Source organism: Nipponia nippon, unplaced genomic scaffold (assembly GCF_047370975.1).
Source record: "Nipponia nippon isolate SJK-2023a ecotype South Korea unplaced genomic scaffold, ASM4737097v1 scaffold_5, whole genome shotgun sequence".
Taxonomy (NCBI): domain Eukaryota; kingdom Metazoa; phylum Chordata; class Aves; order Pelecaniformes; family Threskiornithidae; genus Nipponia; species Nipponia nippon.
Window position 1 is genome coordinate 14,473,887 of NW_028262369.1, and position 13,742 is coordinate 14,487,628.

A 13,742-nucleotide genomic window follows, 5' to 3' on the forward strand; every position below is an offset into this window, starting at 1 on the left:
CACCACCCCGGGAAGGGGCAGCTGGTGACAGGTTGCAGAAGAAGGGACATATCACGCAGGGACCCCCAGACGCCGAGCAGGGTCTCTCCTGCCCCTGCCCATCCCAACGCCGCAAACCCCCAACCGGGCACCCCTCACCTGGACCAGCTGGGAGCCAGGCATGGCTAGCAGGTTGGCCACACTGGCAAGTTTGGCAAAGAACTGCTGGGCGAGCTGCTCGAAGCCAGCGCCGCGCAGCCACTCCAGGAGCAGCCGCACACTGGCCCGCAGCTTCACCCCCTGCGACCAGTGGAAGCAGCCAAGAGAGGAGCCTGCGGAGGCAGAGCATCCATCAGCACGTGTCGGGGAACAGCCCCCCATCCTTCATCCAGAGCCGAGCCCAGCCCCTGCCCCAGGAGTAGAGCTGCCCCAGGGCAGCAAAATAAATCCAGGTTAACATCCCCAGCATCCTGTAGCTGTAACTCCTGGTGGTGGCTGAACCTCGCCTGGCACTAACAGCAGGCAATGGGGCTGCTGTGTCAATGAGGGCTAACGAGCACCTCAGTTACAAAGCAGGCTGCAGTAGTTTATTAATGAGCTGCCCCTCCAAACTGCTCTCAGCCTCCTCTGCTAAGGCTCAAAAGGGCAGTGCTCTCGCAGGGGGTGAGGATGGGGCATACATGGGGTTAAAACCCTCCTGGGAATGGGGACTCTGGAAACAGCAGCTGGGTCTGTGCTTGGCCTCCCCATACCAGTGCTGAGCCCTGCCCATCTCCAGCCCCCTCAAGCTGCCTGAAGCCCCCTCCCTTCTGTACCCCCGAGGTGGCACTGGGAAGGACTGGAGGGTCTCCCAATGGGCTGGTTCCCTACAGGTTACCCAGTCCAGGCTGGGTGTTCAAGGAGGACTGACCCTTATCCAGGAGCTGGTTGAAGAGCAGCGTGTTGGAGAAGAAGAAGAGGTAGGCGAACATCTGGGAGGTGATCTCCGGGTGCACTTCATACTGGCGGAGCAGGTCTAGCACCGCCTGGTAGATGAGCACGACCTTGTGGAGCTCCTTGGGCAGCGGCAGGGATGCCTGCCAGCTCTCCCGGCACTCGTTTTGGAAGGGGTTGCACTCTAGCAGGGCAGGGAGCGACACGTACAGACACTGCAGGGAGAGCAGCAAGTTCACAGCAGGACTGATTTGGTTTCTTTTTTTTTTTTTTTGCATGAGCCAAACCCTTCTGACCCCCTCACCTCCACAAGCTGAGCAAACCCCACTGGCATTGCTCTGGCAAGGGGCTGATCTCGCTTACCCCCCCTGCCTCGATGCGCTCTGGTGTTGCACAAGTGTTTAAAAAAAAGTAAAAATTGAATGTGTCTCATGCGGAGGTGACAACATGGGGCAACTCAGTTAAAGGGATCTGAAAACTGATCTGAACCAGGGCCACGGCCAATCAGCTGGACATGAGGGTGAAAGAAAAACCAGGACCGATGGGGATGACCTTTCCCTGTTGCTTAAATGGGAGAGCAGCACCTAGCACCCACCTCTGCCGAGGCTAAGGGGGAGGCGAGGGTGCTGGGGAGGAGGGTACTGCTCTGGCAGAGCGGTGCAGGAGCAACCCCTGCGTCCCCGCGTGCCGATGCCAGCGGACAGGCAGGGCTGTCCCGCACACAGCAGCCTTTCTCCTGCCTCACACTGCCCGCTCTGTTCCCCGCTCCCGATGCCGCCCAGCTCTCGCGGTCCAACGGCGACAGTCCAGAGGCCCCTTTCCATCACACCCTGAATCACACCATTATGTTGCACTGGCCGGAGCCAAGCAGCTCTCCCCAAACACCTCCCCCAAGCCGCTGCACTGCAGGCAGGGAAACACGCTACAGTAATTCAATACTTTTCCTGGGCTGCAACCAAAAATCGGGACACTTCAGCCCACAGGAAAACACCTCAGCATGATGCAACTGCCAAAGAGTAAAAGCTTAAAAAAACCTCCTGCACAGCCCGAGAGCTGCTGGGGATGCTTGTCCTGGCCCTGTGGGACACTGCTGCCCTCCCCACGGAGGACGTACCTTGGAGATGTAGTAGACGCACTGCTGGAAGGTGTACATGATCACCTCCTCCAGCACTGTCATCGCCTCCTCGCTGGCTGTGATGGTCGAGGAGAACAGAGACTCCTTGGAGCCTAGAAGGTGGAGAGGAGGGGGAGCAAACCTGCAGCAGCAAGGCAGGCCGAATTCACCGCTCCCCAGATTCCTGGGGTGGGGTTATTAGTGCTCCTGGGCTGCTATCACCACCATGGCATCCCTCAACGGGGGCAAAGAGGCTCCTCTTGCCCCAGAGAGCGCCCCCCTGCCATCTCCCACGGCTCACACCACCGCTGGCAGCACAGCCCGGCGCTGCAGCACGGCGGCCTCTGCCCCACAGGCAGCCCAGGGCTGCACCCCCTTTCCAACAGCCTGTCTGGCCTATGAGTGTTTTAACTTGCTGCACAGACCAGAAGGTTTCTGAGGCTGATTTAATCCCTTTTACCTTTTTTTTCCTCTCTTTTTTTTGCTGGCATTAACACAGGCTCACCAGTGAGCAATTCTGCAGGGCTGCCTGCAAATCCAGGTACCCTTGCAGCAGCTGGGGGGCAGAAAGCCACCCCCAAAGCATTAACCACATGCTGCTGTGGTGGAAAGGGGAGGCTCAGCTGCAAACGCAACACAACACAACCTGGCCCCGAAGCCGAGCAGCACCACAGCACAACACGAGGCTGCTCCTCCCGCGCAGATTACCCCAGCCTGCACTGCGGAGACATCCCTGCTGATAAGGATTATGGGGGGTTAAAGGAGCATCTCAGGGGCACTGACCACCGCTTGCGACTGGGGATTAGCAGAGCAGTCACTGCAGCCAGAGAAGCAAGCAGGGCACTGCATCCAGCCCTACCTCTGACGTCCAGCTCCTCCTCCATGCTCTGGATGTAGGTGGGTGATTTCTGCTGGATGAAGTAGAGGACTTCGATGGCGTTGGCCATCCAGAAGAGGATGTGCTGCAGATCTGGAAGAAGGTCCGTGATGGTGAAGCGGGACAGGGTGGCAGGGTCCTGGCTGGGGAGACACAGCAGGTGTTACAGCTCCTGCTCCTCAGCATCCCCACTCAAGCTTTTGGGGAGAAAACAGCCAGCCTGGGGCAATGCCAGGAGAGCATTTGCACACACCCCCCACCTCCCAAGCCCAGCACCCCCTTAAGAAGACCCTTTGCAAGCAAAAATCTGGTGGTTCTTGCTCTGCAGGACAGCGAAGGGGACCCTGCAGGGATAAGGCTGGCCAAAGGCCACCTGGCCTTTGTGGGGTGCCACTTTTGCAGGGGGGACTCCCCCTAGTACAGCTGAGCTGCAGTACATACTTGTGGCTGAACAGCAGCTCTCCCCAAGAAGTATGTGCTGTTCCTGCCAGCTCTGGATGGTTAAACCCAGCCTGCCTGCACTGGGCTGTTCAAAAATAAAACAAAATAAATAAAAAGCATCTGGGAAGTTTCTCAACTGCTGAACCACTTTTTCCTGCTATAGGAAAAGCCTGGGAAGCATCCTCAGAGCTTGTCCTAAAGGGGAGCTCACAGCAAGCATCAAGTTTCTCCAGATGCTGCTTTGGAGCCTGGATTTTGGAAATGGCTGGGAAGCTGGCCTCACACCCCACCAGAAGCCAACCCCCCCACACCACTGTGGTGGTGCTCTCCACCCCGGGACACCATGTCGCACCATCCCTGGATGCACACATGCAATGCCAGCCCCGTCCTTGCTCCACAGGGGGTTCTTCAGCATGAACACTGTGAGACCCCATGCCGGGGCCATCAGGGATGCTGAAGCCACATGTGCAAAGCCTTGGCCTGGTCTTGGATTGCAGAAGACCCCAGAGCTGCTGCAGGTCCTATTCCCCCATGAGCTCGCCTGCTTTTCCAGCCCCACACGTTCCCAAGCAGGGTCCTTGCAGGCACCGTGGTGAAAGGACCAGAGAGGCGAATGCGTGGGATGGAGCAGGAAAACGCAGCATGCATCGGCGCTGTGAGACTGGTTATAACCAGCCATGGGCTCCCTTTGCTTGTGGAAGAAGAACTGGTTTGAATTCTCCCCGTTTGAGGGCAAAATGAGGAGGGGTGGTGGGTTGCACTTACTGCTGGGACTGCTTCTCAGCCAGCTCCCGTGTCCGCTCCTGGGCAGGGAGAGAAGGGGAAAGCAAAATGAAAAACAGCAGGACAGGGTGACACGAGCATCACCCCAAACCAGCACTCGCTGCTGCCAGGCAACAGGCTGGGGGAAGCCCCCAGCAGGGGGTCCAGCAACACCCCCACCCCAGCAACACCCCCGTCCCACCACCAACTGACCCACACCGTCCTCTGGATCATTTTGGCCACTTTGAGCAGCAGCTGCCCGAAGTCACCCGGCTCGAAACTGGTGGCCGAGTGCTGGATGCAGAGACAGAGCAGGAAGGCAGGTGTCAGCTTGTAGTCGTCCCCTCCTGGTTCGATCAGGGTCATGATGCGCCGCAGGAGCACGTCCTCAGCTGCTGGTTCGAACTCCAGCAGCAGCTTTCTGCGGGGCACCCTGGGGCCGCTGACGGGCAATGGGCCCCGCTTTTTGCTGGCAGGGTCCCTCTCCTTCAGCAGGCTGCCGCACGCCCCGCAGACGGAGGGACCCTCAGGGACAGCGGGGTGCAGGGCTCGCAGCCTCAGCAGGGTCTGTGCCGGCAGTGGCTGCGCCTTCATGGGGTCCTTGTAGAGGAGCAGGTAGTAAAGACCGAGGGAGAGGAGGTCCCCGTGCCGCAGCACGACCGTCCTGGCCACCTCAGCGAAGTTGACGGAGATGCCGGCACCAGCAATGGGCTCCAGCACCAGCTTCTCCTCCCAGTGATGCCGGGAAGGTCGGAGCTTCCTGATGGTGCAGTGCAGGGGTAAGATGTCGGGGGCTGACAGGCTGATGCTGGGCTTGCTCGCCTGCGTCCTCTGGCCTACTGTGTGCTGTTCACGGTTCAGCAGGTAAACCAAGCTGTCCTGCCAAGCGGGGAGATGTGGCATGAACTGGGGAGGAGGGGGAGAAGGGACCCTCCTCCCTGCAGTGCAGTGGGTGCTGCAGCCTCCCGCCGTCCCCTGGCCGCCCACCTGCCTGCTGCACCTTTGCACGGCAGAGCCACATTTCTCTCTATATTTTCCTCGCTGTCGAGCAGGACAGCAGTGATGCCTGCTTTGGGCACTATAATAAATGGGCACAATAACTTTGGGTATGCAGTTTGAGCATGCAAATGGGGCTGCTTTGGGCAGAAGGAGCCCTCCCTCCACCTCTCACTTCCCCCCTACCACAGCTGCTTTTCCTTCCCACCTTCTCCCCCCAGACTGCAGTGATGCCTCCATCCCCCTACCCGGGGGAGGATGGTGGGACCCGGGTCAGAGCAGCCGCTCCCTGCCCTGCCTTCTCCTCCAGCCTGCCCGCATGCCCTGAAGCGGCTCAGGTAGCCACCCCGTGCCTCAGCTTCCCCAGCTGTACTAACGGGATGGCTGCAGTGAGGGCTGCTGTGCCAGTGTCACCCTGCCGGAACGCTTGGAACAGCCAGATCCTCAACGGGGACAAAGTAGCCATTAACTACAAGAGCCGTCCCAGTCCTTTCCAGTTCTCCAAGTGCCTCCAGCACTGGGGAGCAGGGGCTCCCAGACGCGCTGTCTCCTTGCTGCCTCTCATTACGTTTGCCACTAATGAAGCAGCCAGACAGGGGACGGGGCAGCTCAGCCATCACCCGCAAAACCAGGCCTCCCTTGGGCCAGGGCAGGGATGCTGCTCCGGGGGCTTTCCCCGTGCCCCTCTGGGGTTTTAAGTGGGGGTCGCGGGTCCCAGCTCCGCACCCCCCCGTGCTTGGGGACAGGCTTGGGGACAAGACTTGGGGACAAGGCTGCAAAGTCCCAAGCTGGCACCGCTCGTATTCTAAAGGATGCTCTTCTGCGCCACCACCACCCCCCACCCCAGCAGCTCCGGCCATGCAAGCAGCCCCCCCTTCCCCGGGGCTGGGGGGTAGGAGGAAAGCGGGGGGGTGCCGGGGGGTGCAGGGGGGTGTGCGGGAAGGCGGCGCAGTGCTTACATGCTGCTGGCTGTAGCCCTGCAGGAGCAGGAGGTGCGGGGACTGGTAGAGGGAGTACCGCATGCTGCCGCCGCTCCGCGCCGCCGCCGGGCTCCCGGGCAAGGTGGAGCAGTGCCGCTGGAGCCGCTCCCCGGCCCCGTTCCCGTTCCCGTTCCCGGCCCCGGCCCGCCGAGCCGGGTTGCCCAGGCTGGTCTCGCTGAGGCTGCGCCGCAGGGCCGGGGGGGGGCCGCGCCGCTCAGCCCCCGCCGGCGGCCGCCGGGCCCCCCGCGCCCGGTGCCGCTGCAGCTTCCGCGCTTGGGCGTTGATGCCTGCGGGGACGGGGAGGGGGGAGAGCAGCGTTCAGCCCCCCCGCCGCCTCCCCGGGACCCCCGCAGCCGCAGCAGCCCCGGTCTGGAGGGACGCTGCAACGCGGGAGCGGGGATTGAGCAGCTGAAAGCCCCCACCCCACCCAGGACCACGCACCCTCCCCGGCCTGATGTCTCCTGGTCCCCTGCCCTCCCCGAAGGGTGACGCCAGGACACCAACGCGGGGAGTTTTGTGCCCCAATGCCAGCGCCGAAAAGAGGGTGCCCCAGTCCTCCCCAGCCCCCAAACCCCACTGACCGGGGGGCAGCCGGGCCGGGCTCAGTGTCCGCAGCATCTCCCACGCACCCCGGCCACGCTGCCAGGGCGGGGGGGGGGGGGGGTGGGGGTGGGAGAGGAAATCTGTGCTAAAAAGAAATCTAGCTCAATCTTTGCAAAAAAAAAACCCTGGATGCTGCTTTCGGGCCTTCAGCACTCAGTGGCCAGCAGCAAGCAGGAGCTGCGGGGAGCCCCCCCGGTCTCCCCCTGGCATCAGCCAGGCATGGGAGCTGCGAGCTGCAGTGGAGCCTGCCAGCCCACCTGCCTGCAGCAGGAGCAAGCTGTAATTAACTTCTCCCAAGCATCAATTTGGGCAGAGGTGTCCGCAAGACAAATGGGAGCTGGAGCAAATGAATAGGCCTGGCCCAGCTGCAAAAGCAGCCCCTCGGTGGCATTCCCAGCCTCTGAGGGGTCCCTGCAGGTCCCTCTGCTGCAAGCGTGGCTCAAGCTCTGCAGGAGAAATAAGAAGTTGTGGGTCTGATGGGCGATGCTCATACCTCGGGTGGGCAGCCTCCTGGGAGCAGGTCGCTGGCACTCGGGGAGGACGAAGAGAGGGGAAAAAAAACCTCAAGGATTTGCTTGCGGGAGTAGCACTGCAGCGGCGTCAGTGCAGGACGGAGCCAGAGCCCCGCTCACGGCTCGGGCGACCAGTGAGCAGGCTTCGGCCGGCGGGATTTGGGGACAGCCAGCGGGATTTGGGGACAGCGGAGTGGAGAGCCTGGCGCCAAGGGCTGCTTAAAGGGACATTCACAAGCTTAGACCCAAAAAAAAAAAAAAGACATCTGCCTTATTTGGTGAGGAATGTTTGTTTGTTTTAAATGGAGTGCTCTTTTGCTGGGAAAAAGAAAGAGATGGGGATGGGGAGGGGGGTGGGAGAGGGAGAAAATAGCCCCTGCTGTTTACATGCCTTGGGATCAGCGCAAGGCATGGCCAAGCCACCCTGAGCGGTCCAGCGCCCCACGTCCTTCTTAAAAAGGCAATCGGCCCTGCTCATGTTCTCATCACGGCCAGCGGCACAGCACAGTATGCCTGTGCCCCGCAGATGTGAAATCCAGGGCGTGCAACAAGCCTGCCCGGGCGGGAGCACAGCCCAAGCCATGCCACTGGGGATGCCAAAGACCACCCCAAATGTGGGGGTGCAGGAGGCCTTGGCTCCCCCCAGGACCCCCGTCCCCAACCCACAGCATGGAAATGGGCCAAGGGGATGAAGGATGGCTGGGGTGATGCAGTCCCAGCCTGGCACGTGGGGGCAGAGGAGGCGAGGGGCCGGATCCTGGGAAGCAGCTACTGCTGCAGCTCATTGCACTGGGAGGCAACGGGGGCTGCCGGGACTGGGGTCCCACCGCCCAGAGAGACACGCCATCACCAGTCCCTTATCTAGGGGAAAGGAAGCTTCTGTATTTATTTTGTGTAGGAAAAAGCTGCTTTTTTCTGCTGATAGAGCCCCCGTCACAAGCTCCCTGCTAACCCTGGAGCTGTGCTGGAAAGATAAACACAGCTCTTTTCCTGAGCATAACAAAGTCCCTCCATAAAGCGGGGTGGGTTTATTTCAATTCTCTGGTACTGTTTTCTCCTCCTGAGCGTGTGCAGGTTATCCCACCCAAAACGCTGCATGAGCATCCCCAACACAGTGCGGCCAAGGCAGTGCTGGCAGCTGCCAAAGCCACACGGCGATGTGGATGGGAACAGGGCAGGATCTCACCCCACCCCTTAGGGAGAGCTGGGCACCCTGGGCAGGGGCACTGTGCACCCCTGGCCAGCGCCCGCCGAGCTGCTGCCTCTAAACCCATTCTGCCTCCCAGGTGTACACCTGCCCGTTGTAGTGCCTGGGATCTTGGCTGGGATCTGCCTCTTTTTCAGCCTAGGAAAGAAGTTCCCTTTTCCTGGCTGAGAAATAAATCAAGCAATAAATAACTCCAGAGGCCCCAGGAAAGAAGAAACACTTTGAATTTACCCAGGAGGAGCTAACACCGGGCTAGTCTTTCCTAATGTAATTGCTACACAGACCCTGCAGGGAGTCCTCCCTCGATGCAGTCGTGCTAAGGTATACCAAAGCCAGATCCTCAGAGGCACCTGGCAGAGCATCCTTTAATATAACAGCCTTAACTCCCAAGTTTCTCGAGGTGTGCATGCGATTCAGCCTCTAGCCTCCCGGGAAAGCCCCGGCAAACTTTGGACACAGTGCAAAATGGGGCTGGTTTGGAAGATGAATGCCATAAAGATAGTACGTGCTGTGTCTCCCTCCCAGCACCCTCTAGTTTGTGGGTGTTTTCCCCGGATGCTCCCTAACCGCTGCCTCATCGCTCCCCAGAAGGAGCAGGGCTGGGAGTAGCAGTGAGAGAAGGCATCAGCCTCATTTACTGCAGGGATGCTCTACCTCTGCTGCTAATTAGTGGCATGAGGTGTGAGCGCCTTCCTCTCCAGTGGGAAACAGCTAATAAACTAATTAGGATAATGGGTAACTGAGAAGATAAAACTCTTTAGCTATTTGCTAACAGGTCATGGATGGGTGTGGAGCCTTTCCCTCAGCTACCAGCTCAGCAGCAGCGTGGGCAGCAATGGAGTGGCTTGTGTGATACCAGTGGTCCCAGCCCTGCAGCTCCAGCGATGCCCTGTGTGGGGAAGGGCCCTGCAGGTATTTCCCTGGGGATCCTGCTTTGCAGTATCCCTGTGCTTCTCCCCCCCACCCCCCCCACCCCGTGAGCCACAAGCCCAAAGTCCCTTTATTTTTGCACAGATGCTGCATTTTCCACACCAGTGCCCCACCACCCTGGGCAGGCAGTTGATGCTTGGCAAGGGGACCTCTGCCAGCTTGAGGCTGGTGACAAGGGTGACCCCAGAGGAGGGCACTCACAGTCAGTGCCCATCACACCACGAGTTTCGTGTCTTTTTGGGGTGCTGGATGAGGGGGAAGCAGATGCCTCCCCCAGACATGCTGCATCACTCCCATCCATCCCTGGCAGCTTGCGGATGGGGTAGGAAAGTGTGGTCCCAGCCCCGCAGCATCCTTTTGGGCAGTGCCACCAGCACAGGGTCAGACTGGCGACAGAGCCCCTGGAGCCACCAAAAGAAAGGGCTGCAGGTGTGAGATTTTAATGGGTAAGACAAATAAGGGCTCTGTAGTCTGCAGAGCAGACAGCCTAAACAAATGTGGATGTAGGTTTTCTGTCTCGGAAGAGCTTGGTCAGCTATGGAAAATGCCCAAAGGTTAAAAAACGGAGAATTTCCACCACCCCACCCAGGAGTGCTGAAACAAATGAAGTGATATCTACATTGAAAGCACAGCGGGCTTATTTCCAGATCCAGGGCATGCAATCCGGTCAGGAACTGCTCCTCCATTGGAAATCACCAAAGGGTGCTGAGCCCAGGCCAGGCTGGAGCCCGCCTCTGCCCTGGCCTGCGTGGGAGTCTTACCCTCCCCACGGCTGCCAGCCCACCCAGGATCCAGGTCACGGGTGGGAATGCTGCTTCCTGCATCTGAGGGGGAGAATTTGAGGCCGAAAGTGGATGTGACCTTGGGCTCAGGCAGGGAGCTGCCACGTGGCCCTCCCTGCCGTGTGCTGTAACCGTTGCACTTGGCTCTTGCCCTTTCCTCTGTTCAAAAGAAGCTGTTTTTAGTCACCGCTCTCCCAAAGTGCTTAACGGCTCTCTGATCCCAGCTGGAGAAAGAGACGAAGAGAAGAGCAGATCATCCACCTTTGCAAATCCCTCCCTGGCACGAGCCCCTTTCTCTCCATTTGCATCACACGTGCAGTGAGCTGGGACCGATCCTGTAGCGTCCCCTCCCTGAGCAGACACAAGGACTGGACATAGCAAGGGATGGAGGGAGCCCTGTCACACCATCGGGTGCCAATGGACCACCCTGCACAGCGTTAATACGAGGGCTGCAGGCTGTTTTCCACTGCTCCTCCATCCTTCCCATTTTGAGGCAGGATGTGAGCCCATCCTCAGCTCCCTGCGCTGATGGGGACCTGCCCACAACATGAACAACCCCCAAAGCTGCAAACTCCATGCTTCAGATTTTGGGGTACCCGGGCAAAATTGCAATTGCAAATTGCAGCTGGTGGGACCCCAGCAGCATCTGCTCTCCCCTGAAATGCCCACGGCTGGTTTCCTTCGTGCTGTGTGCCTGGGCTCCTTCCAGCCCTCATTAAAGCAGATGGGAAAGGAGCTCTGTCCCCACTGGTGTGGGACAGGTCGGGCCATTTGTTCCACTGCTGGTGGTGGAACCTTGGCTCTTGTTTGCCAAGCGCCTGGGGTAATCCTGCACCATCGTTAGGTTATTTTTGGCAATCACAACTCTTTCCTACAGGCGTGAAGAACCACTCAGTGCCCATCCCACCAAAATCCCCTGGCTGACAGCTCCTGAGCCTGATCCAGACCTCTCCATCAGCAGGTCAGACCCATCAAGGGCATCATGCAATTAAAAACCTGATTCTAAACTTTTCCGCCCTCATCCTCGCAGGGCTTTTAGCTGAGGGCATGGAAGGAGGGAAACTTCATTACTCTGCACTGGTGTCACTTATTAACCTGCCAGTTCCTAATGATGCACTTATCTCCTCCTGCCATCCCCAGACTCGATCAGGCACCTCCAGCGGGGCTCTCCTGCCCTACATTGCTCTCTCTTCATTAGCTTTTCAGTTTGCTTAATTGCTCCTGCAAATTTGCCCAGGGTGTCTGGCCTGGGGGATGCCCATGGGGAGATGGGACAGGGGGTGTGAGGGAGTGGGACAGCGCTCTGCCAGGCACAAAACTGCACTGAGGCGTGAGACACCATGATCCTGGTTCATGGGGATGGGAAGAGCAGGCAACACTGATGGTCTTGCCCGCTGCTGCCCAGCTGCACATGGGGCTTTGGTAGGGACCCCTAAACTGGCTGGGGTGAATATTTGAGGTTGCAGGAGAGTGCCAAGTACCAACTCTACCCAAGAGCTTTGCAGCTAAGACACAGCTCTCCTCCCAGCCAGCACTTGCACCAGCCCCGCATGCCCAAAACACGGGCAAAAGCTACTAGTGTGGGCTGCATCTCCTGCAGGCAGCTTGGGGGGGGTAGCAGCTCCCCGACCCTCTCCCAGCCCCGTGCCCCACTCTGACCTGCGGTGGTGGTGTCCACGTCCCTGGCCGCCAGCTCCTCCACCTCTGCCCTCTTGCGCAGCTCCAGCCGCCGCGAGAAGCCCTCCCTCGGCTTCCAGAGGTCTTGGATGAGCAGCGGCTTCTCGTGGTCACCCAGGACCCTCAGCCCCTCCGTCTGCCACTGTTTCTCAGGGCCCTCGAACCTCCCGATGACATCGCACAGGGCGTACTGCCCAGCGCTGAGCTGGCTCAGCCCGTAGCGCTCCAGGGCTTCCTTCACCAGCTCCCGTGCACCCGAGCTGCCCGTCGCCAGCACGCTCTTGTAGTTGGTGCCCGCACAGATGTTGCCCCCAAAGATCTTCAGGATGCCGGGCGCCGAGAGCTGGGTGGAGAGCTCGGCTGGGTCATCTTCATCGGCTGCCAGGGAAGCAGAGGCTGAGCTCCGGTCCTTGTAGCTCAGCGTCCGGTACAAGACTTGGGAGAAAATCCGGCTCTGGCGCTTCAGGCGGTTCTTGGATGGTGGAGCCATGGTGGAGGAGGATCCATAAAACATTGCGCGTGAGGTTTTCATGGGGCACAGCTGGGCAAATAAGAGGAAAAAGGGAAATATCAGCAGTTTGGAGGCCATATGTGCAGCAGGGAAGAGCAAGCAGGAACCAGCTGGTGGCCACTGTCACCTCCAAGGTGGAAAGGGACAGCAGCAAGGGAGGGCTATTTCCCTTGTGCAACCCAAAACACCAGTGGCCAAGCTCAGCCAGGCTCCATCCACAGTTACCCCAGGATGGATTTGTCCCTGAAAACATAGCCTGGAGTGATCCCAAATTTCTCCATTATGTGTATTAAGAGGTCCCTCTTGCCCAAGCAAAACGCAGCAAGAGGAGAGCAGAGCCCAGCAGGACTTGGCGGGGCCCATCCCGGTCAGGAGCCAAGGCATCAGGAGATACTTTCACTAATGAGTTTATGGAGCAATCCCATTTTTTTAGAGGTGAAACAGAAAGCTCAAGTGCAAATTCAATCACTCTGAGGTCACTGCTAAATGCTTTTGCTCACTGAGAGGCACAGGGTGAAAATGGGCTTTAATTAGCCTTTCTAAAAATGTCCTGACTCTGGCAAATCTCTTGGCTGTTGCTAGTTTGTGGAGGATGTTAAAGCACGTGGTGGCATCGCTGACAACACTGCCCTTGTCACGTTATCCAGGGCAGGGCTGCTCAGGGCAGCTGTGGACGGTCAGCGACCAGAGGAGAGGTGGCCACGGCCGTGCGACAGCTCCTGGTGCACCTTGGTCCCCAGGAACAGACTGGAAACCATGATGCACTTCTGGCTTTGGCAGACAGAGATCCTGCCCGATGTCACTGCCAACATCTGGACCGGCTTTCAAATCGCATACTGGATGCACAAACACCAGGCGCTCGCACGGCGCTGATAACGCTACCGGCTGCACCATGAACCACTGGCGGGGAAGGTCTGGAAAGAGAATTTGAGCGTTTCTGATTCAGACAGGACAGGGCTTTCCCTCACCTCCAGATTTATAATGTGCAGCCTGCGTGCAGGGAACAGGCATAGGCAGGGACTCGGTGCGTACACAGGGGACCCCCAAAATGTCCCATCCACAGCTATCGGAGCACTTCGATGCAGGGTGCCGGCAGCTTTCCACATCTGCAGCCCCGTCTTGCTCGGGCAGCATCTTGCCGCCAGAGCAAACCCAGCACTATCAGGCAGAATGATGTCGGCCCTGGAAAGCCTCCAAACCACCATCTAATTCAGGAAGAAAAAGCGTCCCTGCTGCTAATGGAAGAGGTCACCTTCTAACCCAGAAACAACTTCCCTGCTGTGCACAGAGGATTTCTGCAGGGTGTACATCTCCCCATCCCAGGACTAGAGGCCAACTGAATGCTGCAGATGGGAAAACTGAGGCACCAGCAAGAGCTAATGCTGCAGGATGTGTCCATGAGCTGTGCGATTCTGCTGCACCCCAAGTCACCCCTTTT

At 58.9% G+C, this 13,742-nt stretch overlaps 1 protein-coding gene across 3 annotated transcripts in view; it reads right to left on the minus strand.

The window, feature by feature from the left end:
- RADIL (Rap associating with DIL domain) overlaps positions 1-13,742 on the minus strand; it is a 31,065-nt gene that overhangs the window by 6,667 nt on the left and 10,656 nt on the right. For all 3 annotated transcript variants that reach the window (XM_087731610.1, XM_087731611.1, XM_087731609.1), the window contains 8 exons: positions 11,776-12,334; positions 6,062-6,369; positions 4,320-4,985; positions 4,110-4,147; positions 2,886-3,046; positions 2,027-2,139; positions 890-1,127; positions 139-311 (listed from right to left, as the gene is read on the minus strand). In XM_087731610.1, coding sequence (XP_087587736.1) covers positions 139-311; positions 890-1,127; positions 2,027-2,139; positions 2,886-3,046; positions 4,110-4,147; positions 4,320-4,985; positions 6,062-6,369; positions 11,776-12,334 — 2,256 coding nt within the window. The remainder of the gene's footprint in view (positions 1-138; positions 312-889; positions 1,128-2,026; positions 2,140-2,885; positions 3,047-4,109; positions 4,148-4,319; positions 4,986-6,061; positions 6,370-11,775; positions 12,335-13,742) is intronic.